Source organism: Anser anser, assembly GCF_964211835.1.
Source record: "Anser anser genome assembly, chromosome: 1".
NCBI classification, from domain to species: Eukaryota; Metazoa; Chordata; class Aves; order Anseriformes; family Anatidae; genus Anser; species Anser anser.
The window spans coordinates 28,181,508-28,206,730 of record NC_139720.1 but is presented as its reverse complement, the minus strand read 5'-3'; the positions used below and the strand labels follow the sequence as shown (position 1 = coordinate 28,206,730).

General features: G+C 37.3%; 1 protein-coding gene across 3 annotated transcripts in view; it reads left to right on the top strand.

Moving 5' to 3' along the window:
- The window catches only part of MDFIC (MyoD family inhibitor domain containing), a 49,449-nt gene extending 38,019 nt beyond the window's left edge, over positions 1-11,430 (top strand). For all 3 annotated transcript variants that reach the window (XM_083838830.1, XM_083838831.1, XM_083838829.1), the window contains exon 5: positions 7,868-11,430. In XM_083838830.1, the coding sequence (XP_083694956.1) occupies positions 7,868-8,115 (248 nt within the window). In that variant the 3' untranslated portion in view covers positions 8,116-11,430. The remainder of the gene's footprint in view (positions 1-7,867) is intronic.
- Positions 11,431-25,223: the final 13,793 nt, after the last annotated feature.

Genomic DNA, 25,223 nt, shown 5'->3' with positions numbered 1-25,223 from the left:
CTCTCTCTTTCTCTCTCTCTTTCTCTCTCTTTCTCTCTCTCTTTCTCTCTCTCTTTCTCTCTCTCTTTCTCTCTCTCTTTCTCTCTCTCTTTCTCTCTCTCTTCTCTCTTTCTTTCTTAAATAAAACAATTGTTTAAAAGAAGTAAATGGTGGAGAGAGAGAATACAGTTTTCAAATGGAGCTCTCACTTGTGGTCAAGTTGCTGTGACCTCACAGATTACTACGTTTGTTAGGGTAGCAACCAAAGTTCTGACAACCTGTCATAATCTGAGTTTAGGGTGGCACTTCACGTATTTGAAAGGTTGAGAGCATGCAACTACTGTGCTCATCTGGACAGGGTAGCTCGTTAAACTACTGTAAGCAGATCCATGAGACAGACCCCTTTATGTATGGCAGATCTTTACTTCATTCCTTCCAGGCTCCCTAAACCAGAGAGACAGGACAAGACATCTTCTTTCCAAGGATTTTTTTTTTTTTTTCAAAAAGGTCATTGGGAGGTGTAATAAGGCTAGATGCAGGAGAGAGGTAGATAAAGAAAGCCTGCAGCATGTGTGTGCATATGTGTGTGTATGTGCATAAACACAGAAAGAGCTTTTCCCTTTCTCTTCTTCCCCTTCTCCTTTTCCCTTTCTTCACTCTCTTCTCCTTTTTTTTACCTTCTTCTTTCTCCTCTCTCTCCTCTTCTCTCATTCTTTCACTCCTCTTTTTCCCACTCTCTTTTTCTTTCTCAAACTTTCTTTCCTTCTCTTTCATCCTTTCTTTCTCACTTTCTTTCCTTCTCTTTCATCCTTTCTTTCTCTCCTTTTCTCTTTCTCATTTTTTCTTTCTCTCTCCTGCTTTCTCCCTCCTTCTTTTTTTTTTTTTTTTTTTTTTTTATTTCTTATATACACTCCTGAATTGGTCCTATCAGCCCTTAGATAGCTACTTAATTAATATCCTGCAAATCTCTTTACTTGTGCCAAAATTTCCATTGTTATCTTTTGGAACTTGCTTTAAACTGGAGTTCTGTCTGAGCAAGAAGTACTTTAGTACTTTAACAGTTTTTTGTTAGACAAGATTGTGTCAGAAGGCAACTAACATTATCATATGGTCAAAACTATAATTTTTAAGAAAAATATTTTGAAAAGCAGTGTGCTTTAAGCATGGTTTGTAGTTTTGCTTGCATAGAAATCTTGGCAGATGTTTTACACATTGTGTTAAATGAGCGAGTGGAACACAGAGCCTGTAATGAAGGAAGATCTTTCCACAGCATCCATTTTATAAGGTCACAGTCCAGCTGGCATCTAACTAGTGTCTGTATTTACCTTGATGAACAATGGAAATGAAAGCTGCAGATTTGAAGGAAGTCTTAGGTATTGTAAGTTGGCACGTTTCATAGTATTTCTGTATGTTTAACATACTGAACCTGGATCATTTTTCTTCTGAGGTTACGTCTGTATTAAGAGTTTAGAATATAGACTTTGACGAAAGTTTCTATTGATTTTGCAGTGTTCTGTTCATTTTGCCTGTTCAGGCAATATTTTAATTTTCTTGATCAAGAGAGATGATTGTTTTCTATTTAAAATGTTGAAATATCACCTGTCATGATTTGTAACTTTATTGACCCCCATCTAAATAAATGGAGCTCTGTTTTCCAGGGATAGCTATACTCCATCTGACATGTCAGTTTGTTCTGTCTGGATTTCTTTTTATTTCGGAATTTTAGTGGACATAGTGAATTTTCTAAAAGAGGATGGGTAGCAGAAGCTGCACAGGAACTCCACATATTATGGGCATGGCGTTGTGTTAGCACGTGTGCAGCTGCTCTTTAAGCTGACATCCCACCTCTGGGTAACACACACCTTTTAGAAACCTGCGCTGGGGCGGTTTCTCCATGGCTCACCTCCTGTTTGTAGCTGAGTGCTGTGCTGCTCTGGCCAGGGCTGTTATTCCTGGCCATGGCTTATCCCTGCTTGTGCCGGTGGCAGGAAGCCTACAGCGCCTGCTGGGGCTTCTGTTCAGGGCGCTGCGGGGGCCCGGCACGAACACCCGCTGAGGACCTCAACCGGCACTTTGATTGCAGGTTTGCCCTTTTTTGATTCTTGCTGTGAGACAGCAGAGTGCCTGGAGATTTGTTTTGAGTTGTCTGAACTCGGTGGATATAGTTAGTAAAAAGCTGACCAAGGTCAGCATGCTGTAAGTGAGCTTATTTACCATAACAGACAGGGAAACCTTTTATCATATGTGACCTGCCTGCTTGGTATGAAAGCTTATTGGGTCAGTTTGTGAGAGGTTAGTGTCAAACATTACAAAAGCAGCACAGATCAGCCTGCCTGCATGTTTCTCTGTACACTTTTTTTTTCAGTTTAACTTCTGCAGATCTTGTACAGTTTAGATGATAGTTCTCTTAAAATCTGTTTCTTAAGCAAAGCTGCACCTTTTCATAAAAATGAAAAGGAGGGGATAAAAGGGAAGTTGAAATAAAAGAAACATATGTATCAGTATTTAAAATAAATTAGATATCAGAACAATGTGTGTATGCAAAGGTTTTAGAAATAAAAAATAATGTGCAAATGTTTGAAGACGTACAGAGACAAAAATTAAAGTTCTTTCATTGTTAATATTATTTTTTTCCTTAACTGAACATAGCTATTATAACTGTGATAAGAGATAATGTGGGGCTCCCTGGGCTTTGAGTATCAGTGGATAAACAGTTTTAAGAGATTTTAAGCTGCTAGTCTGGATATTGTCTGAGATAACGTTTATAGCCCAGTTAAAGTAGGTGTTATTTGTAACATATACACTCTGGCTACATCAGTGCAAGGTAGCTGGAATTACATGTATGGTCTAAGCAACAAAAACTTGGACAAGTTTGCTGAGCTTCTATTTGCCTTGGCATTGTTTTAAGAGTTTTCATGAAGTTCCCTAACAAATCTGTGACTTTTGGGGATGTGCCAAAGGTCTAAGGAAACAGCTTTAAACAGCTTTACTTACACTGGTATTTAAAAACGCTTCATGAGATGACCCTTTTAACTTCAGGTCAAACTTTCATCCCAGGATTATAATGAAAGGATAATCATGGATGAGCTTGTGTGTCTGAAAGTGAATCTGTTTTTTTCCACTAACAGTGGGTTGGTCTAATAAGATATATTCTCACTGCCTACAGACCAAGCCTATCATAACTTATGTCCAGCATAGTTTCTGGGAGCTTGAGTCCTACTCAACAGATGTGATACAATGTTTTGACTGGCATGGTGTAGTTTGGAAGTCTGAAGGAAAGTCTTCATTAATGGTGGTCTTATGTAATGAGAAATAGACTAACTTATTCTCTCTCTGTGAAAGTATTTAAGTGAAAACTTAAATTCCAAGAAACTTGGAAGTTAACTGTTTATCAACAGTGCTGCATCATGAACAGCAAGGAAGATGCAGTTTGGTCCTTAGTAAAAGGGCACCCCTAATTCTTATTTTCATGACTATCTCTAATGGGAAAAAAAGAATTAAAAAAACTTTTATCCTAAAAAATAAAATAAAATAAAAATATCACTTATATCACTTTAAGCTAGCTTTTCTTTAAGGTAACATAGGTGTTGTGTCACAACTTATATTGCTGTATCATTTCTTTAACAGAACAGGCTAAAATATGTTCAAAGTTTCTGGAAAACATGTTATCAGGCCTTAAGATCATCAAATTTACTTTTTACCTTTTTTCCCAAATATATAAATTACGTTTAGTTCCAATTGGAATAATTTGTTCCACTATTCACTCATCTGCAAAAACTATTAGGATTTTGATGTAGTAAGTTCAAAGAGTGGAAATTAAGTATAGTCTTAACATGTTAAATTAGTTGGTATTGGAACCAGGGAAGAATTATCAGGGAGTGCAAACAGTAAATTACGAATTAGTGGTCTCCAACATGGTACTGATAAACCTGAGATTCTCTCTTTGGGAGTTTAATATAATATCTTCTTCACAGATGGCTTTCTCTGACCATGGTATCCTACAACAGCAACCAAAGGAAGTGTTTTTAACTCTATAATTTTTTATTTGAAACTGGCAGATTGGGGTATGAATATGGGTACTAGACAAGAATGTGCAAGTTTTGTGTAGTGTATAGATATAAAATCATAGAAGCATAGAATATCCTGAGTTGGAAGGGACCTACAGCGATCATCAAGTCCAACTCCACCCGAAAATCAGACCCTATGTCTGAGAGCGTTGTCCAAATTCTTCTTGAGCTCTGGCAGGCTCAGTGCCATGACTGCTCCCTGGGGAGCCTGTGCCAGTGCCCAACCACCTTCTCAGTGAAGAACCTTTTCCTAACATCCAGCCTGAACCTTGGACCCTGGAGATATGTTATGAGACATTAAGGTCTTATGTCACTGCTATTACAAAAACCACTGTGACTGCATCTTTTCCTCTTATTTATAATTGCATCGGTAGATAAGAAGTTAAGAAGTAGGAGTCATACATGGAAGTAATTTTTCCAGCAATTCATCCAGGAAAAAGGTATTGCTGATGTTTAGAGTCATGATTCTGAATTCAGCTGGTCAGGCAGAGCTAGGTAACAGCATGCTTTGTCAAGTGTTGAATACACGTGGAAATTAAAATAAACAACAACAACAAAATTCTTTTAGTGTTTCAGTCAGTGAAGAAGAGGTGGAAAGACCCTCACAGAGTTTGTGCCATAGCACTAAAGGCAAAGGCAAAAAATTATTTCTTTCTGTTATCTTGGGCCATATTTGGTAGCTGTTACCTTGCAAATATCATCATTTAAACCAATATGGCCTCTACTTTTAAGTATCGATTTAGTGTAAAGGGAAAAGTTGTTTTTTTTTTTTTTTTTTGTGGGTCCAGAAAGTGCAGTCCCTTTTGGTTTAATTTATGAATTGTGTATCTTGTCCATCAATAAAGATATATGTTATAATTTATGTAAATGTTTAGTTTTTACCCTTCAATTTTGCATATACCTGTATGAAGCATGCAAGATTTGTTTGAGCATCTCATTTTCAATACTGATGCTCATAAAGTTTTATTAAGGTGTTTTGTTTAAAAGATGTTTGTAGAACAAAATTTGTTATGGTACTCGCTTCTTGCAGTTGTATTTTAAAGATGTAAAATACTAAAAATCTCAGTTCTTCAAATATGAAGGCTTCTTAGATACAACTCTTGGCTTCTTTATCTTTTTCCTTTGCATTAAAAGAAAATCTGAAAGGAGATTGTACCTGAACAAATTTAACACCATCTCCATGACAACCAGCTAATTAATCGCTATTGGTATGGCTTTGGTCCTCTTCAGTGAACTGATACTCCCCAGCTTTATTTCACATGTCTTCTGTGTTTTCTATGAAGGTCATTTATTTAGTGACAGCATTTCCTTGGAAAAAGCAGCCTTTTTAGTACAGGCAACAACTGTCTTTAAAAATAGCTCAATCTTACTTGCATTTTTCTTCTTGCTGAAGCAAGTTTCAAATTTTTTTTTTCTGTTGGATACATATGCTCATTATGTATATTGTGACTGTGACGACATTGCAGTACAGGCATTCCCAAGATAAGTTTGGATCTAACTCATGTAGTAATTAGGAAAAATCCATCTGCAACATTGTGGTAGTAGTGTGGACAAAGGATTCAGGTAGTTACTTTCATTCCTGGGAAAGAATTTGCAAATTTGCAAATTTGCAAGAAATTGCAAAATGTTGAACTGTGAGCTGCATTGCTGTGAGTATTGTGCTTGCTAGTGTAAAGTCAGCTCTACGCTATCCCGCAGTCAGTTTCTGCAAGTTAGAGATACTTTGAATCAATCAAGGTAGTTGCTGGGGTTGCTCCATCACTTTAGATATTATAAATATGTTTTAGAGTCTTGGTAATTGTATTACTATTGCAAGTAATTGCAAGCTTTCCCCAAAAATAACAGCCTCCAACCTGTGATTTCTATGAAGATGCAGTACTTGGTCAGAGCAAATGTCTGCGTAGTTTAATATCCTGTCTTTGCTAATGGCCTCTCATAGCGGATACCTGTGATGGACTGTAGGAACAGAAAGGATAAGATGATGCAGGATATTTTCCCCAGAACAGCTTCCCAGTCTTCAAATATCTGTGGATAAAGGAGTTAAAGGCTTGCAAGCTGTAAGAAGAAAAATGAAAGCTGTTTATGAAAGAACAATATTCTCCAACCTGAATGTTTTGTGTATTTTAAAGTTTTCATTTTCGTTCTGGACTGGCTGTTCACTGCCTCTTACAAATTAAATACACTTCATAGATATTATATGCTTACTATTGGCTGGATGGTTGCACTCATTGTGGTCAATGGTCTGATGTCCGGGTGGAGACCAGTGATGAGTGGTGTCCCTCAGGGGTCTTTACTGGAACAGGTATTGAACATCTTTGTCAGTGACATGGGCAGTGGGATTGAGTGCACCCTCACCGAGTTTGTAGATGACACCAAGCTGTGTGGTGTGGTTGACATGCTGTAGGGAAGGGATGCCATACAGAGGGACCTTGACAGGCTCCAGAGGTGGGTCTGTGTGAACTACATGCAGTTCAACAAGGCCAAACGCAAGACCCTGCACCTGGGTTGGAGCAATCCCAAGCACGAATACAGGCTGAGCAATGAGTGAATTGACAGAAGTCCTGTGGAGAAGGATCCGAGAGGTGTTGATGGATGAAAAGCTCAATATGAGCCAGCAATGTGTGCTTGCAGCCCAGAAAGCCGCCGTATGCTGGGCTGCATCAAAAGAATGGCCAGCCAGTTAAGAGAGATGATTCTCCTTCTCTACTCTGCTCTTCTGAGACCCCACCTGAATTGCTGCGTTCAGCTCTGGGGCCCTGAGCACAAAGGGCGTGGACGTGTTAAGAGTGGGTCCAGAGGAAGGTGACAAGGATGATCAGAGGGCTGGAGCACTTTTCCTACAAAGACAGGCTGAGAGAGTTGGGGTTGTTTAGCCTGGAGAAGAGAAGGCTCAAGGGAAACCTTATAGTGGCTTTCCAGTACATAAAGAGGTCAGGACAAGGGGTAATGGTTTTAAACGGAAAGAGGGAAGATTTAGATTAGATATAAGGAAGAGTTTCTTTACTTTGAGGGTGGGGAGGCACTGGAACAGGTTGCCCAGAGAAGCTGTGGATGCCTCATCCCTGGAAATGTTCAAGGCCAGGCTGGTTGCAGCTTTGAGTAATTGGGTGTGTGGGAGACACCTGCCCATGGCAGGGGGTTTGGAACTGGGAGATCTTTAAGGTCCCTTCCAGCCCAAACCATTTTGTGATTATATGACAGTGAAAGCAAATCCCTCATTCTTCAGTTTCAATTTCATTGGCATGTGTTTAATTCCAGTGTTTGTGTTTTTCTGTCATGTCTCATGGACGTATCAAATGTTTGAAGTTATTCCATAGTTGAATAAATTCCATGAAGTTAATTCTTTTGGTACTTTTTTTTTTTTTTTTGACAGTGAGATACCTTTCCAGTTACCTTATGTAATTTAATAGTACTTGAGAGAGATGCATATTGACATTCATGTATAGGTGTGAACTCTCCTGAAACAAAGTAATTGGGACTGAGGATCATAGATATGGATATTTTACATAATAAATGACTGGAGAAATGAATTTAAGTGGACATTTAGTACTTGGAATTTTCATGAGATGAATTGGAGAAACGAAACTTACACCAAAACTGATAATTGAATTGGAGATGTTAGGCTGCATAAGCGACCTTGAAGATAGGAAAAATGTTCTTTATGGTGTTAGATTATGTCTACTGTGAATCACTGTCTTTCAACAACTTATCTGACATTGTGATGCAACTGCATTTAGAATGACATATTAATTTTTTTTCTTTTCTTCCCCCTTTTTTTTTTTTTAAATATGTGACATTCTACTGAACTGGTACATGTGAAGATTGCTGTGTTCACTGTATCCTGGCTTGCTTGTTCTGTGAATTTCTCACTCTCTGTAACATTGTTTTGGGACAAGCATCCTGTGGCATCTGCACATCGGAGGCCTGCTGCTGTTGCTGTGGGGACGAGATGGGAGATGACTGTAACTGCCCTTGTGACATGGACTGTGGCATAATGGACGCATGTTGTGAATCTTCAGATTGCTTGGAGATCTGCATGGAATGCTGTGGGATCTGCTTCCCATCCTGAAATACTTATCCCTTTGTAATCTCTTAAAAACTGGAGAGCTTTTCTTTAAATACATTTGAAGAAAGACAAGGTAAGATTTTCACACGACCAACTGGTATTGCACTGTTCATTCCCTATATATAAATATTTTTTGTAAGCAATCCTCAAATCTGTATTCTAACACAAGTTGTATAGTTTTGTATGTGAAACTCAAGCTACATTCCAGCTTCCTTTTGGCTTTGCAAATGGAAGATTTTACTGAAACTGAATTATAGGCTTGATACTGGAGGCGACATATGAGGGCAAAGTTGCCATTTGAATTGAGTGACAGATTTTAGTTGGAGAAAAGACTACAGGGCAAAGCCTTAAGTATTTGCCTTTACCTACTTTAATGTTTAAATGCTCAAATGCCTACATACATAACATTCCTTTACAGGAGTTCTTAAAAACAAAATGTCTTTGTTTCAGTCTCCTTGGGTTCAAACTAACCTTGTTCTATAATCTTAAACTAAATTCAATTCTCAACACCAGTAATCTACTGTTGGTTTTGCTACCACGGTCACATTGACAATGTTTCTTTTGTTTTGAATATCTCATTTGTTTGAGAGAGATTCCTCATATTATGTTAATAATACATGTAGATTTGGCAATCTAGAGTCAATGTAAATTTTACTATCAATTAGAGTACCAAGATTTCATTGTTATCAATCAAGACAGAATAGAGAACTTTTGTTCTACTTCACTACCAATATTACTTGAAATGCTTCTTTTTAGAAACAGACTTTGGAAATCTGTGTAGACATGAAATATATCCATAGACTAATAAATTAACAAATCTTCAAAATTTGGCTATTAAAGGGAAAATATCAAAAGTTAACTCAAGAATCTAAATCTGTACATCAGAGGCCCTGCCAGGTTTTGTGGCTTTACAGTTAGTATCATGTAATTTAATATTTATTTATTCATTGTGTGAGCATGATCCATACAAGATTGCACCATTTAAACTGGATATAAAGACCAAATTAAAACTCAATCAAGGAATTCTGTCATCATATATGAAAATATTACATTTGCTTTTTGCATATGTTTTAAGTGATATTTTTTAAAAAGCTATGTAAAAAAGGGATATTTTTAAAAAGTATACCCTTTTCATATAAAAGTAATATGATTTGAAATGTTTGATAAGTACACAGTTAGGATTTGGTTGGCAATTTTTTCCCTATTATACCATTAAGATTTTCTGAGAAATATCTGTCTTTGTCTGTGCAATTGTGAAATTAATTTAGTCCAACGCATAGAAAGGTTTACGGCATTCCCAGATTTAGGGAGTAATGGTACCCATTTTCTTTCCCATTTGCTAGTTTCTCCCCTCCATGTCTGTAGCTCATTAACTTTTCTGCACAAAACCACCTGTACATCTTGATCTCACATACTGAAACTTTCCTACCTACGCTCCAGATTTCCTATTTGGAGATTGTTGGATCTAGTAAATTTATACTTTGTTAAAGAGTCATCAATAGCCAATACCATATTTCTGTTAAGTGAATTGATCATAAATGTCTCTTTGCACTGGAGTGAATTCAGTTTATGCAAATGTGACAAACTAAACATCACAGGAATGTGAAGCTAAGTCAACAAATTGCCTTATATTAACCCAAGCTTCTCCCTGTGAACACTGACTAGTAGTGCCTACTACTGCAAGTTATCACTGAAGGTAAAATAGCCAAATCCTCAACTATACTTAGGAGCTGGGAGGTGTTACCTTTTGCCTTAACATCTGCAATATTGTGCTATATTCTGATGCAATGCAGATTTACTCAGAGGTTGTCTTATCTGCTTTTTGATAGTTACTACAAGAAGTGATCCATATGTGGTGGTTTTGTTTTGTTTTGTTTTCCCCGTATACTGGGCCAGATCTGTGTTGCATAAACTGAGTACATTTCCATTAGTGTCAGAATTTTCCATTGGTGTAGCTCCAGTTAGAGAGCACAAAGATATTATGGTAATAGGCAGGCTAATAAGCAATCATATAGCTAAATTGATAAATTCCCTGAGCTCAGAATCAGGCCCATGGGGCTCAATTATGACTCCTAAAAGTCTGAACCACATTGGGAAGGGGGAAGAGGTGCATTGGTTGAGTGGCAGTGCCTGGAGGCATTTTGCCTTTGTAAGGCATAATGCCTCTGGGGAAATTGGGGGCATCACAGTGAGCACTGGGACTTGATACACCTTGGAAAACGTGTAGACAGTGCTTCACCCATTGTAGGCCTATGGTTGACACAGTGGTGGTGGGGCCATGCTCCCTGGGACCAGGTAGCACCACTAGCTGTCTGTCCTTCCTTGTGTCCTCACCACAGAGAGGTGAATTATGGCTGTTTCCTGTCTGATTGTGCTTCTGGGGGTGGGGAAAAGGACTTCCTGTCTCCTGTCCTGTTAGGACATCCCTGCCTGAGCAGTTCCAACTTTGTGTTTGGAAAACTGCACATTTGCATTTCAAGCTTTCAGTGAATGATGGATGTAAACATTACTTTTACCACAGGATGATATAGTATAAGAAATGAAAATGTTAATCCAGGGAGTATCGTCTGTGTAAAAGAATTATACAATTTACACAGCCCCTTGTTTCTACTTACAGGATCTCAGATATTGTTTTGATTGTTTGAAATTATGAAAATCTGAGGAATGTATTTACTATTAAGAACATATTTCCAGTACTGTACTGTCCAGTACAAATTCTAGATACAAGAGCTCTGTTCATGCATCTATGCATATGTGTACACTCTCGTACACATGTGCACACACACACAGACATATATTTATTTTCCCATTTCAATTGTGAAATACAAGAAAGTGAAAATACTGTGTTTATTAACACAGTGATTGGAACTATCAAATTATTACAGTTCAAAAAAAACCAACATGATTTGTTTGACATTTAAATGTAATCTGCTACTATTTGTCATAGAGATATTAGCACTTTTGTAAAATGTATCTTTGTAGCAGAGAATATTAGTATGTAGTTTAAGGACTTCCTTTTTATATTTATATTATTAAATTCTGTTTTGTAATTTTCACTCTGTAGACAATCTTATATGCACCTTGTGTCATTAAAGCAATCGTAATTAGAAGGAGACAAATGTGAAAATATAGTTTAAATAAAACATCCGAACTTAACTGTATTTTATAAGAGTTCTTGAGAACTTGTACAGTGTTTCAGTATATATCTCTGCAAACTGTCCCATTTGAGAAAAAATGGTAACTTGCTATTTGTATTTTCTATTAACTGGATGTGCTATTCTCAAACACTATTTTGAAATAAAGATCTTTATTTTGAAACTTTGGTATATCTTCTTGTAGTTTTGTCCTGTTACTGTTCTGAATAGTAATTTTTTGTATTATTTGTGATTTTTCTGTTATAACACTTCCTGAAGGCTTTGACCTTCGGGTACTTTGCACAAAGAGCATGAGCCAGAGTAGGTGAGCTGTCTTACAAGTGGATCTGTGCCATTTCAGGTGCCAGAAGCTGGGCTAACATGAATCTCCACCATGTAGACCAACAATAGAAAGTTCATCATTAAGGGGACAAATTCATGTCTGAGTGCAATTGTATTAATTAAGTAGAACTCTAGTCATTATTAAATTTGATCAAAATGAGAATAATTTCAATGCATCTGTTGCAACATCTGGTTTTCTAAAAGCAAGCTCCATCTTTACCTCCTTATGTGGCTGTGCACACCATGTGTTGGAAGACTTAAGGTTGTTGGTGACAATAAAAGATTTGAATCCTACAGGCATTAATTTTACATTATTATTTTTTAATCTTCTAATCCTTCTACTAGTTTTTTTCTCTTCCAAAGAGAGCAGGGGGACCTTGGCTCAATTTTAGCATCAGGGTCTTGAAAGAAGTTCAATAAAAATAATACCTTGCACCCACTTCCATGATGTACTTGTTCACTGTACTCAGTATAATTGAATATGAGTTGATTGCTTGTACAAAATTCAACCTCCTCATAAGCACATGCTTATGCTATTTACTGGTGATTCAGTGCTAGTGACATAAAAGGATAGCCTTTCTCTCCTTTACAAACCTGTGATATGATGGGCTATTTCTATTGCAGATAGAAAGACAGGAATTTCTCTGAATTACCATTCTGCAAAACAGCAGATGTTGAGTTTGATTAGGTGATCTTAATCTCTATATAGGTTTTAGTATATCAGCTCACCTCACTTGAAAATAATTTAATAAAACACTAGATACAATCCAGTTTGCCTTCTTTATGTATATTATATATGTATATTATAGCAATTGTTAGTACATTACCATTCAGTACTCATAAAAATATGATGTTAGATGAAAGATTGTATAATGCCTTTTATACCTTTAGTATTATCTTACTAATTTTTATTCTGATATGCGTATGCTATTTTAACTGACGAAATACTCCACTGTAATTGAGGCTCTTTATATCATCTCAGTAGGGTATATAATTGGTGCCCAAGCACTATACAATTCCTCTTCAATCAGTGGTGTAGGCTTCTGCAATTTGTCTCATCTCCAAGTTGCTGAGTGACCACACTGTGAATATGCTGTACTCCAGTTTGTATGCCTATTACATTGCAATCTTTTTCCACTGTGACTAAATTTTTTTTAATTATTATTATTTTGATCACAGTGTATTGTTGTTATTTTTATTTATTTATTTATTTTTTAATCTTTGCTCAAGGGAGAGCACGGAAAGGGCTTTTATTATGGAAAGATAGCAAGATGTATATTATGTTGTCATTTACTTCATCTTTTCTCTGTTCATTGGTCATTGCAACTCCTAATCAAAAAGACTTGTGAAAGTGTATGTTTGGAACTTTGGAATATATACGTTGCTGTAACTCAAGAGTTTTACATTTGAATATATGAACTTCAAAATACAGTGATTCTGTCTTGCTCATTGAAATAAGGAACTGAAAGTTTTTTAGTTGAGATGTACTCTGCAGAATCCTGCAAACTGGCAGTCTTCAAATAGTTCTCTTCATAGGATTAAGACCAGTACATTATTTTAATATTAATAGATTTTACAATGTCATACAAGTGCCAGCTTTTATACTCTGTGATATTTTCAGTTATTGAAGACTAATAGGAACAAGCTTGGATAAAGAAGTGTATTAAGCAACATGGGTTTGCTTTCCTCCCTAGGAAATGTAACTGCATTTGTCTATTTCTTCTGTGTTGAGGAGACACCTTGATTACATATTTAATGTAGACTAATAGCAATGGTTTAGAATGTACAATAACTTCAAGGTCATTATGAGTAGTATGTGAATCATAAAAGGCAACAACTTGCAAGGATTCTACTGCTGTTGTCAACTGCTGTCTCTGCAACAGTAATCTGCTTTGCAACTACCAAGATTTCATGGGGTTAAGTTTAAGAAAATTAAGGTAGCCATGACTGAAGTTTTATATTCAATCTTGTTTCTTCAGAAAGAATAATTAGAGATATTTACACAATTACATTTTAGTAAACTATTATGCCAGCTTAACAGTAACACATATCTGGTAAAAGTATATTAAACAGCAATCCAAAAGCAATTTAGCTGCTGAAGGCACTATTTGCTATCTATCTATTCATAAATTAATGTATAAAATTAAATTCCAATCACTAAAAAAATGAAGCAATGTTGAGAATCAGAACTACATATTAGTTAAAGCTATGCAATTCATAACAGAATTAAAGCTTTCTTTTATTCAAATTCAATGCTTAAAAAAGAACAAATCCATCATCTTGAAATTTGACTTGTAGCTTGACATTAAAAATAATATGAGTAGAATTTTCAGTGGGGTAAGCACAAAACTAGTTCAAGTAGTGTCACTCTCAATTAATGTACTCAGGTGGTGTGCCCATTAAAATTCCCACTTGTGGGTTCAGCTCTCTATGCAAATGGGGTCATTACCTGGAGAATTTAATTGGGTATGACACTGGGAGTAGGAATTTTCCTTTCAAAATAAACCTACTTGCACACATTTTCACTAGAAATTTGATTGTTACATATACTTCATATTGTTTGGCTCTATAAATATTTACCAAAATTGAGAATGTCTTCACTTATTTATTTTTTTACAGGTGATTCATAATGCATCAAAATGATTTTTAAATTGTTCCATGTATTGCATATGCAAGTATTGCTACAAAGACCTGTGGTGAAAATGATTTTTTTTTGGTGTTAAATTGATATTTTTACACATCCTTTTAAAGCTCATATTAATTTTTATAGCATCTGAAACCAGAACTGTAATATTTTTTATAGTGTACATACATGTTAATGGAAACATTATATAATACTGAACTTGTATCTCACACATTGTTTGGAAAGGACAAAAATATATTGTCTTTCTGAGAAATACTAGCTTCTAACTTTTGCTGCAAATTACTTTGCAGAATCATTTGTATAAAGAAAGCTAATACCACAATACATTCATTCCAAAATGCTCACACAAATATTGTGGAAATGCAGAAGTATATGGCTGAGAAGAACTTCTAGAAAACTTCTAGTTCAGCAGCCTAAGCTGAAAGAGTGTCTATAAACATGATCTTGAAAACCTCCAAAGAGAATTTTGGACACTGTAGAAATAATCGTCAGTAGCACTACAGTAGTCTTCAGAGAAAAAGCTTTTTTTCTGAAGAACCCATTTAATCTTATTTTCATTTCTGCAAGACTGATGTATCCATGTTCTATTCCCGGTGGATGTGTAGAACAATCACCATTCTCTTGTCATAACCTTTCATATATTAACCTTTCATATAGTTTGTGTACTCCTGCCTAATTTTCTCCTACCTAGTCCAAAGAAATAGTCTAATTTCTTCAACCTTTCTTCTTCAGTACAACATTTCAGTACAACATTCATTTAAAGCATTATCTACTATATGAGTTATGCTTCTTGTTTCAAAGTATCACAAGACTGAGGGAACAATGTGTGCAGTGACTTTCTCTGGAAATGAGAAACATACTTGTTGCCTGCAGTGTTGAGGTAATAAATACATCCATGTTTCTAACATGCATTTTTGTGGCAAGAGAGTTGACAGTATTTCATTTGTATCTTAACTTCTCTAAAGGATACAGTATAAAGAATCAACCTGATCTCCTACATGCAACACATGAAAAATTTTAATGGGATTTGTAGAATCCTTTTAAAAATTTCTAGGGTGGAGGCTTGGAGAGCTGTCTTAACAAACCAAAAGAGAAAATGAATCGACCATGTCATTAAAGCTTACCCCATTTGTTAATTCTACATTTTTCTCCAACTCAGCTTTCAGTGTGTTGCCATTTCTGTTCAGCAGTCTTTTTCCTGATCCAACTTCCTCCATGTTTTCACTAAAACTTCCTGACCAGTTTTATTGATTCTCATTGCTTCTTTGATGGCTAATACATATTAACTGATGTGAAAAGGCCCTGCTACTGAAGATTGTTATTTTTGTTTCTTAAACCTACCTGCAACATTGTGGTTGCCTCATAATATGGTTGTAAGACCTTGGCTTAGAGTGGACTTTAACATATATATCTCAAAAGGTTGATGTTACTATAACACACTTAATTGTCAAAAATGGTAATAAGGAGAATTTAGGGAAATCATATTTAATTCTCTGGGAAGACCATGGCAAAGCTCGAAATAATGAAAAAAGTATATTATGGGAAAAATACTAATTCTCATCAGCATAGTTTTATAGGAAATACATCTTGATTGTTTTTAACTAATGTGATTAACAGTTTGGCTGATAAAATAATTGTATAACTATAATATACTTGAGTTCTTATGATATCTGACTTATGACTCATACGACATCCTGATTTCCAAGATTATACTGTAAGACATGCATATGCTATAGACTGAAACTGAGTAACTGATAGGTCTCAAAAAGTAGTTGTCAAATTAAATCATTGTTAAAACAGTGATTTTAGAAAGATTCTGCAGAGATTGGCACTGTGCCTGGCACTATTCAACATTTTCATCAGTGATCTGGAAAGATTTCTAGCAGAATTTATAGATGAATCAATAGCTGGCAGAACAGTGATTAAATGTGTACCTTGTTATGAGCAATCTGGATCTAGTAGGTAGGACCTATTCTGATATATATGTATTTTTTTTTCCAAGAAAGAGAAAAGAAATATTTAGAGTTTTCTTCATAGATTCTTCACAAGATTATTTTTAAGCACTTTGAAAAATACTGAGGATCATGATGAAGAAGGCACTGAGCAATGTTTTTTGGTTGAAATGCTGTGGCCTTTCATGGTGACCTTTAGATTTTTAAATGGGCAATGCAGTGTGTGGGAGCAGGGAAGAAAGTGTGCTTAGGAAACTGGTTTCAGAACGCTGTTGCCTGGCTTTTGCCTTTTGAAAAACAGAAATAGTTCAAAATAGAGCCACAGAGATGATTTAGACTCATAAAATTGCTTTAAAAAGAGAGAACTGCAGAGCTTAATCTAGTCAGTTGATCAAACAGGAGACCGAGATGGGACTTATCGCACTGTACTGGTATTTTCACAGACAAAGATTACAGTATTCTAAAGCTGTTATTCTACCAGAGAGATGCAAAACACACTAAAATACAAAGGCAAACAAAAATTGTCCAATTTCTTACCTAAATGTAACTGTGAAGATAGTAATGAGCAGAGCAAACTACTAAACTCAGCATTTGATTACCTACCTCCTGACAGTCTTAGTACACAAGTGAATGTTTTTCTGGAACATATGCTTACCTTATAAAGTCTGTGTGTGTGTATGCATACTTACATACATGTATGTATGTGTGTATATATACATAAAATATATAGAGTAAATATATATATATAAGCAATAAGTGTTGCATTGGATGAAATTTAATTTCCTTTCGTATTGGAGGTGATGAGGTGATGCAGTAATACCTCACGTATTTGTTGTCTAGCAGCATTAATTATTTTAATCAGCTGAATGGGTAGACTTCTTTCTTTCATCAGACATTTAAAAGAATAGAAGACAATGTTTTTCTGTAAAGCTAACATTGGCATAATATAGACATATTCTAGGTCTATATATTCTAGGTCTATAATGGGATGGGATCACAAAAGCGAAGGCACAGATTGAATTGAGCTTGGGAAGGCATGCAAAAAATAACAAGGGATTCTACAGGTACATTGCTCAGAAAAGAAAGGCCAAGGAGAGCGTAACTACTGTGATGGATGAGAAGGGAGAACTGGTAACGACAGACCTGCCTTTCAGGTGAAGTCTCTGGTGACTGGAATAAGTAAACATCGCTCCCATTTTTAAAAAGGGTAGAAATGAGGACCCGGGGAACTACAGACTGGTGAGCCTCACCTCTGTGCCTGGCAAGATCATGGAACAGATCCTCCTGGAAGCAATGTCAAGGCACATGCAGGACAAGGAGGTGAGACAGCCAGCACGGCTTCATCAAGGGCAAAGCATGCCTGACAATCTGGTGGCCTTCTGTGATGACTGCATCAGTTGACAAGGGAAAACCAACTGATGTAATCTACCTGGACTTCTGTAAGGCCTTTGACACAGTACCACATGACATCCTGATCTCCAAATTGGAGAGAGATGGACTTGATGGGTGGACCATTCAATGGATAAGGAACTGTCTTGAAGGTCACACCCAGAGAATGGTAATCAATGGCTCTATGTCTAGGTGGAGGCTGGTGATGAGTGGTGTCCTTCAAGGGTTTGTCTTGGGACCAATAGTGTTTAATAATCTGTTTCAGTTACGTAGACAGTGGAATTAAGTGCACTCTCAGCAAGTTTGCAAATGACACCAAGCTGAGTGGTGCAGTTGATACAGCAGAAGGAAGGGATGCCATCCAAAGGGACCTGGACAAGTTTGAGACGTGGGCCCATGTGAATCTAATAAGGTTCAAAAAGTCAAAGTGCAATGTGCTGCACCTGGTCCAGGGCCATCCTAGACATTAGCACAGAGTTGGTGTAGAACTCATTGAGAGCAGCCCTGCTGAAAAGGAGTTGAGAGTTCTGGTGGACGAAAAGCTCGACATGAGCCAGCAGTACACACTGCATCCTGGGCTGCATCAACAGAGGAGTGGCCAGCAGGCCAAGGGAGGTGATTGTCCCCCTCTACTCTATATTTCTGAGGCCCCACTTAGAGTATTGCATCCAGGTCTGGAGCCCCCAGCACAAGAAGGATGTAGATCTGTTAGAGTGGGTCAAGATGAGGTCTATGAAGTTGATCAGAGGGCTGGAGCACGTCTCCCATGAATAAAGGCTAAGAAGGCAAGGGATGTTCAGCCTGAAGAAGAGAAGGCTCTGGGTTGACCTCATTGCAGCTTTTGAATACTTAAAGAAGGCTTATAAGAAAGACGGAGAGCAACTTTTTGATTGGGTAGACAATGACAGGACACGGGGGAATGGTTTTAAACTAAAAGAGGGGAGTTTTAGATTAGAGGTAAGGAGGAAATTCTTCACTCAGAGGGTGGTGAGGCAGTGGAACAGGTTGCCCAGAGAAGCTGTGAATGCCCCATCACAGAGGTGTTCAGGACCAGGCTGGATGAGGCCCTGGGCAACCTGATCTAGTGGGAGGTGTCTCTGCCCATGGCAGGGGAGGTGGAACTAGATGATCTTTAAGGTCCCTCCAAGCCAAGCTGTTCTATGATTCTCTGATTCTGTGAATAACAGTATTCTGGATTACTTATCACACCTCTGTTCAGAGATACAATCTAATGAGGACATGATGTTTTCTGCCCCGTGCTCTGCAAGTATCCGTTCATCAGATAAAACATGGATTTAAAAAAGGATTTAAAAATAGATCTAAAAGTTGGATTGCTCCTTGACTGTCTTCCCATAACAGTTTCCACAATGCCTCTGTGTTTTGTTGTTGTTGTTGCCCCCCCCCCCCTTTTTTTTCCTTCTTTTTCTTTTTTTCCCTTTCCTTCCTCACATTCACTGGTGAGGGTGTGAGAAGTACTAGTATATGATATACATGTCTACTCTATTGATAATGTGTTTTTTTCACTAGTTTGAGACCTCCACATCAGAAAGATGTATGTCCTCCCTCCTAGCTGTCTAGGATAATGTGGCAGTCACAGATGTTTTCAATACCAACATTAAAATATGGTGAATGTAGGTTATAGTTCTGGACTAATAATTCAAATAAAGATTAATTTCTATTGCAAAAATATGTAAGACATTAAATGTTAATTTCAAGGGCAAAGCTAAATTGAAGTCCCTAAGAAAATACTTTAAATTAGATGAATTACCTGTAAAACAAACATCATAGATAAAAACTGAATTTACTTAATATAAAAAAAGTTAATAAAATGGGCTGTGAAAAGAAGATGAACAGCAATGTTAAGATAAATAGTCCACTCACTGAAATAAAGCATGAATGTTCATCTATGATATACAAGCTTATTGAAAATTTACAAGACAAAATGCAGTCCAGTATATTAAACAAAGGGCCACTGGGACTGGAATGTTGTGAGCTGTCAGTAGGCTCATCATAACAATTACAAATCTACTCTGAAATGTTAAAAGAGCAAAAATACAGAACTAGAAGGTCTAATTCCTGTGGGCTGGTGAAAAGAAGTGGGCACTGGCCTTTTTTTTTGTACATTATCCTTCCACATGTTGCAACGCAGAAAATTATAGAGCAGGTGGAAAGGTCAGGAGTGTGTAGAGACTTACTGCATATTTCACTTCCCTGCTCCTTAGTTAGAGGTTAATACAATACTCTGTCGCATTGATTCAGCAGGAGTTTTGTATTCCCCTACTCCAGGAGAAATTTAACTCACAAACTGTATCTTATTTGTTTGTTTGTTTGTTTTTCTTGTGCTGCTTTTTTTTTTGCTTCTGTGATATTCCTGAGTTACTCAAATAATAAAATGAATATTGACCCCTACGGAAATCATTAGTTTGTTAGACTATGTTTAGAGACATATGGAATTTCTCCAATTAGAAAAAATATTTTTTCCCTATTCTTAGCCTCATTTCCTGGGTGAAAATGGCTTAATATTCTGCTGTGATGTGTATGCTTGCATGTTTGTTCATCCATTTCCTTATTCCCCACTAATACCATTTAAGCCTGTTGGTCCAATTTAAACCAAATGAAAAATGAGAGCAATTAAAAAAAAAAAACATAAAGGTAACTAGATAAAGGAGAGTGGGCCTATTATTACCCCACTGAGGAGGAACTTGCAGAATTTGCTCAGCTTTTATAAGCTGTCAGAGAATCAGCACAAGGGAGACTTAACTAAAAATGTGTAATTGTAGAGAAACCTACTCCTGAATCTCACATTGTATTAAATGTAATGGAATTAAGCTGAGAGACTCAAATCATACAAATGGAAAGAAACAAGGTTTCCTTAATTCTGCTATTCATGGAACGAATTGTTTTGTGTGATTTAAACATGATCTCCACAAATGTGAATAGTTTAAATTGCTATCAAAATAAATCCTAGTTTTTTGTCTCCCATTTTGTAACAGTTGCTTTTGGAAAAGTTATGGTATTCCCCTCTAATCATTCTTTTTTTTTTTTCCCCACCAAATTGCTTTCTAAATCCATCGTTCCAGGGTAGCCTTCAGGTAGCAAACTAAAAAGAGCTGAGAATATAACTTGATAGTGACTAAGAAAAAACTTCTGTAGGGTTGAAAAAGAAACTGTTTTTTTTTTTTTTTTTTTTTTAATTAGGATATGCCAATATTTATTTTCTTTTTACTGATACGAACTTTTGACTCAAGACTCAATTTTAAAAATTAATCCCATATATAATACTGAAGCAACTTTGTGCAACAAAAATTATAATGAAAAAATAAATAATATACTGCATATTTGTGTTCCCAGTTAGCATTAATAAAGTATTATGTGTGTAATTTTTACAACTAGAAGTGGTACTGTGGTTGTCACATATTACTGTACACACAGTTTGATTGTTGCAGAGTAGACATCTGCCAGAAACATTTCAGTTTAGCATGATGAATATACTGTAACCCTGTCAAAAATCACATAACAATGCTGAAGTATTGCTTTGAATATGGGTTGAAAAACAGAAATAAGTGTATTGAGGAGGGGTTTCAAATTCTCTCAGAATCCAGTCATTACTGGAGCTACGGCCAGGCATGTAGAATGCTGCTACTCCGTAGGGGATTCCAGGGAAGTGAACATTACTTAGTTAATCAGGGTAGTGAAAGGGAAGACGCTGTTGACTGTAGGTGCCCTGGGTAGGCTCTCAGCCCCACAGTGAGGATGCTAATGCACTAAGGGCATGCAATTTACACAACAGCGTAAAGACTTTTTGAAGCACAATTGTTGAAGCTTTCTAGTAAAACTAAAAAGGCAAGTGCACATTTTGTTAGTTTGCGATGTCTTCTGTGGTGATGGCATTTCAAATGCTTACTTTTTTTACTAATTACATACGGAACACTGTAAGCAGTGCTGCTTGGGTTAATATGCTTGTTGAATCCTTTTGTTGGGACCCAATTCTGAACTCAGATAAACAGTAGAGGAGACAATCAGGGAAAACACATGCTGTCTGGAGGCTTAATGGTAATTCTCTAGGATCCTGACATTTCAAGAAATGGTGTATCAAGAAAGTAAGTACTGCTTCTGCATCTTTGATAAAAGATTCTTCAGCGTGGTGTGGCTTAAATTAAATGTAAGCTATCTCACTTTTTTCTCAGTTTAAATCTTCTTATATTTTCAAGAGGCCAAAGGTGTTCCAGCACATTTCAAACAGAAGATAAGATATGATCCTGGGATGTAACTCACACACCACATTTGTAAATTATATAAAACTGTTATTTATGAAAGGGAATTATAAATGTCCATCTGCATCTGCTAGGTCCATTGTCTGCCTATGTGCATGAATATTTCCATAGCCTTCAGGCAAACCTTGGAATCAAAGGTAGGATATCAATATGTAGTCTTTAAAGGACTTTTAAACTGTAAACAACCAAACTGCTTGCTCGCATGTAGATACAATTACTGTAAATGATTATTTTCTGACATCAACACGTTAAACAATAAAGATGCATTGTTTGTTCTATTGTAATTTTCTATGGTTAAGTGACTTAAAAAACTGTATAAAAGCCTGACAGCAGAGTGGCTGTGCTGTATAGCATTGGAACTTCTACCTTCATTGATTTTTGTCAAAAAGCTTGAACCATTGAAACCACTATTGAACAGAGAAATCTCCCTCTCTCTCTTCCTTTCCCTTCTCAGAAATGTACCTCAGAGTGCTGGGACAGATGGTATCAGGCAGTTTAAAGGCAACCCCAACCTCCCAAACTTCCCCAACCCCCCAAAGCCAAAAGCCCCACAAAACCTTCTAAGAGGTGACAGCCTGCAAAACTGGAAAACATGTTCCAAAACAGGCAAAGGGAGAAATCCTTTGGTCCTTCAGAGAACTTTGGTGAGAGAGCTGGGAAAGTCCCTGTGCTGTGAACTTTACTTTCAACATCTACAATCGCTGAATTTATCTCTGTAAAATATATTGCTATAGTACATACACATTGATTCCTATAGGTGTATCTTATAACTCTAAATAAATAGTCTTGCTTGGAGTGTTTATGGTTCACATCCTTCTCTGCCGTGTTCTTGTGAACAGCCGAATGTACTGAATGACTGACAAGGCACCCTATTCTGCTATAGCTGAATTAGGGCTGATACACATGTTACACACAGTGCTGTCTGACAAATTGAATCAGCTACTCTAAGTGATTTTGCCTGTTTCAGAGTACTGGGAAACTCAAAGGGCATCAAGTCAAATTACACATTGATCGCAGTTTGCCCTGTAGCTTTTGCACACAGGAGGAATCACATACTACACTTAGAAGATTAGTGGAAGAGACTGCATCAGGGGACTATCACATGTAAGGATGTAGAAGTTGGACTTCTCTGGATGATAGTAACATCACAAAACTAACCATCCAGGAAAGGGCAAAACGTACATTGTTGTGAGCTTCCCAAATGATGCAGTTAAGACATAGAATTTGTCAACCCTCCTGTAGACTTTGTAATTCCAATTTAGCCAGAGCACAATTCCTGTTTGGTTTTAGGTTATTTTTCCTTCTTCAAAACCATAAAATGGCAGAATATTACAAATTAGAGTGATGTCTAGAATTATTTTTTTTAATATAGAAATAAATGGCATTTAAAAGACAATACAAGATAGAATGTATGATTTGCAATGATGTGCCAACCACCAGCACAAAGGTTTGTCTTTATTTAATTTGCAATGCCTGCACTAGCTGAGGCCTGCTCCTTCTCCTTTGTACACTGATGAGTAAATTCTAGCACAAAATCATAGAATCATAGGATCACCTAGGTTGGAAGAGACCTCCAACATCATCAGGTCCAACCATCAACCTAGCACTGCCAAGTCTACCACTAAACCATGTCCCTAATCACCACATCTACAAGTCCGTTATATACCTCCAGGGATGATGACTCAAGTACTTCCCTGGACAGCCTGTTCCAATGCTTCACAGCCTTGTCAGTGAAGAAACTTTTCCTAATATCCAATCTAAACTTTCTCTGGCACAACTTGAGTGTGTTATCACTTATTGCTTGGGAGAAGAGATTGACTCCCCCACACACCACAACCTCCTTTCATGTAATTGTAAAGTACAATCAGGTCTCCCCTTGAGCATCCTTTTCTCTAGGCTAAATAACCCCTTGGTTACGGGGCTTGGTGAGAACTTCTGCCAGTACCCTTGGGTAGATCCCACCTGTGCCCATAGACTTGTGCATGTCTAAGTGGTGTAGCAAGTCACTATTTTCTCATAGATTATGGGGGCTTCATTCTGCCCCCTGTCCCTATCTTCCAGCTCAGGAGGCTGGATACCCAGAGAATATTTGGTCTTACTGCTAAAGAGTGAGACAAATAAGACATTAAGTACCTCAGCCTTTTCCTCATACTTCATCACTATGTTTTTCCCAACATCAAATAATGAACGGAGATTCTTTTTACTCCTTTTGTTGCTAATGTATTATTTATTTATTTTTTGGTCTTTAATAGTGATAGCCAGATTAAGCTCCAGCTGGGCTTTGCTCCTTCTAATTTTCTACCTGCACAGCCTCACAGCATCTTTGTAGTCCTCCTGAGTGGTCCACCCCTTCTTTCAAAGGTCATAAACTCTCTTTTTCTTCCTGAGTTCCAGCCAAAGCTAAACCAGGCTGATCTTCAATGCCAGCTTCACTTTGGGCACAGAGGGACAAACTACTCTTGTACCTTTAAGATTTCCTTCTTGAAGAGTGTCCAGCCTTCCTGGCATCCTTTGCCCTTTAGGACTGCCTCCCAAGGGACTCTGTCAATCAGTCTCCTAAGCAGGCCAAAGTCTGCCCTCTGGAAGACCAAGGTGGCAATTCTGCTAACCCCACTCTTTTTCCAAGAATCAAAAACTATTATTTCATGATTGCTATGTTCAAGACAGCCTCCAACCTTCACTTCACCCACAAGTCCTTCTCTGTTCGTGAGCAAAAGATCAAGCAGAGTGCTGTCCCTAGTTGGCTCACTCACCAGCTGTGTCAGGAAGTTATTTCCACACAGTCCTGGAACCTCCTAGACTGTTTCCTTTCTACTGTGTTGTATTTCCAGTAGACATCTGGTAAGTTGAAGTCCCCCATGAGAACAAAGGCTAGCAATTGTGAGACTTCTCCCAGCTGCCTATAGAATATTTCATCTGCCTCTTCATTCTGTCTGGAAGGTCTATAACGGAATCCCACCATGACATCTCCCTCATTGGCCTTCTCCCTAATTCTTACCCATAAACACTCAACCCTATCATCATCATCATCATTAAGCTCAGGACAGTCCAAACACTCCCTAACATACAGGGCTAGCCCACTACCTCTCCTTCCTAGCCTATCCCTCTGAAGAGTTTTTTGCCATCCATTGCAGCATTCCAGTTGCGTGAGTCATCCCACTGTGTTTCTGTGATGGCAGCTATATCATAGTTTTCCTGCTGCACGACGGCATCTAGCTCCTCCAGCATATGTCCCATGCTGCATGCATTGGTGTAGATTCACTTCAGTTGGTCTAGTGATCCCGTCACCTTTTGGGGGCGATCCTTTTGTATCTTTGTGCGCCAACTTGTGGTATGCTACTCAGAGGAGTGTCATCTTGAAGTATTTCTAAAATCA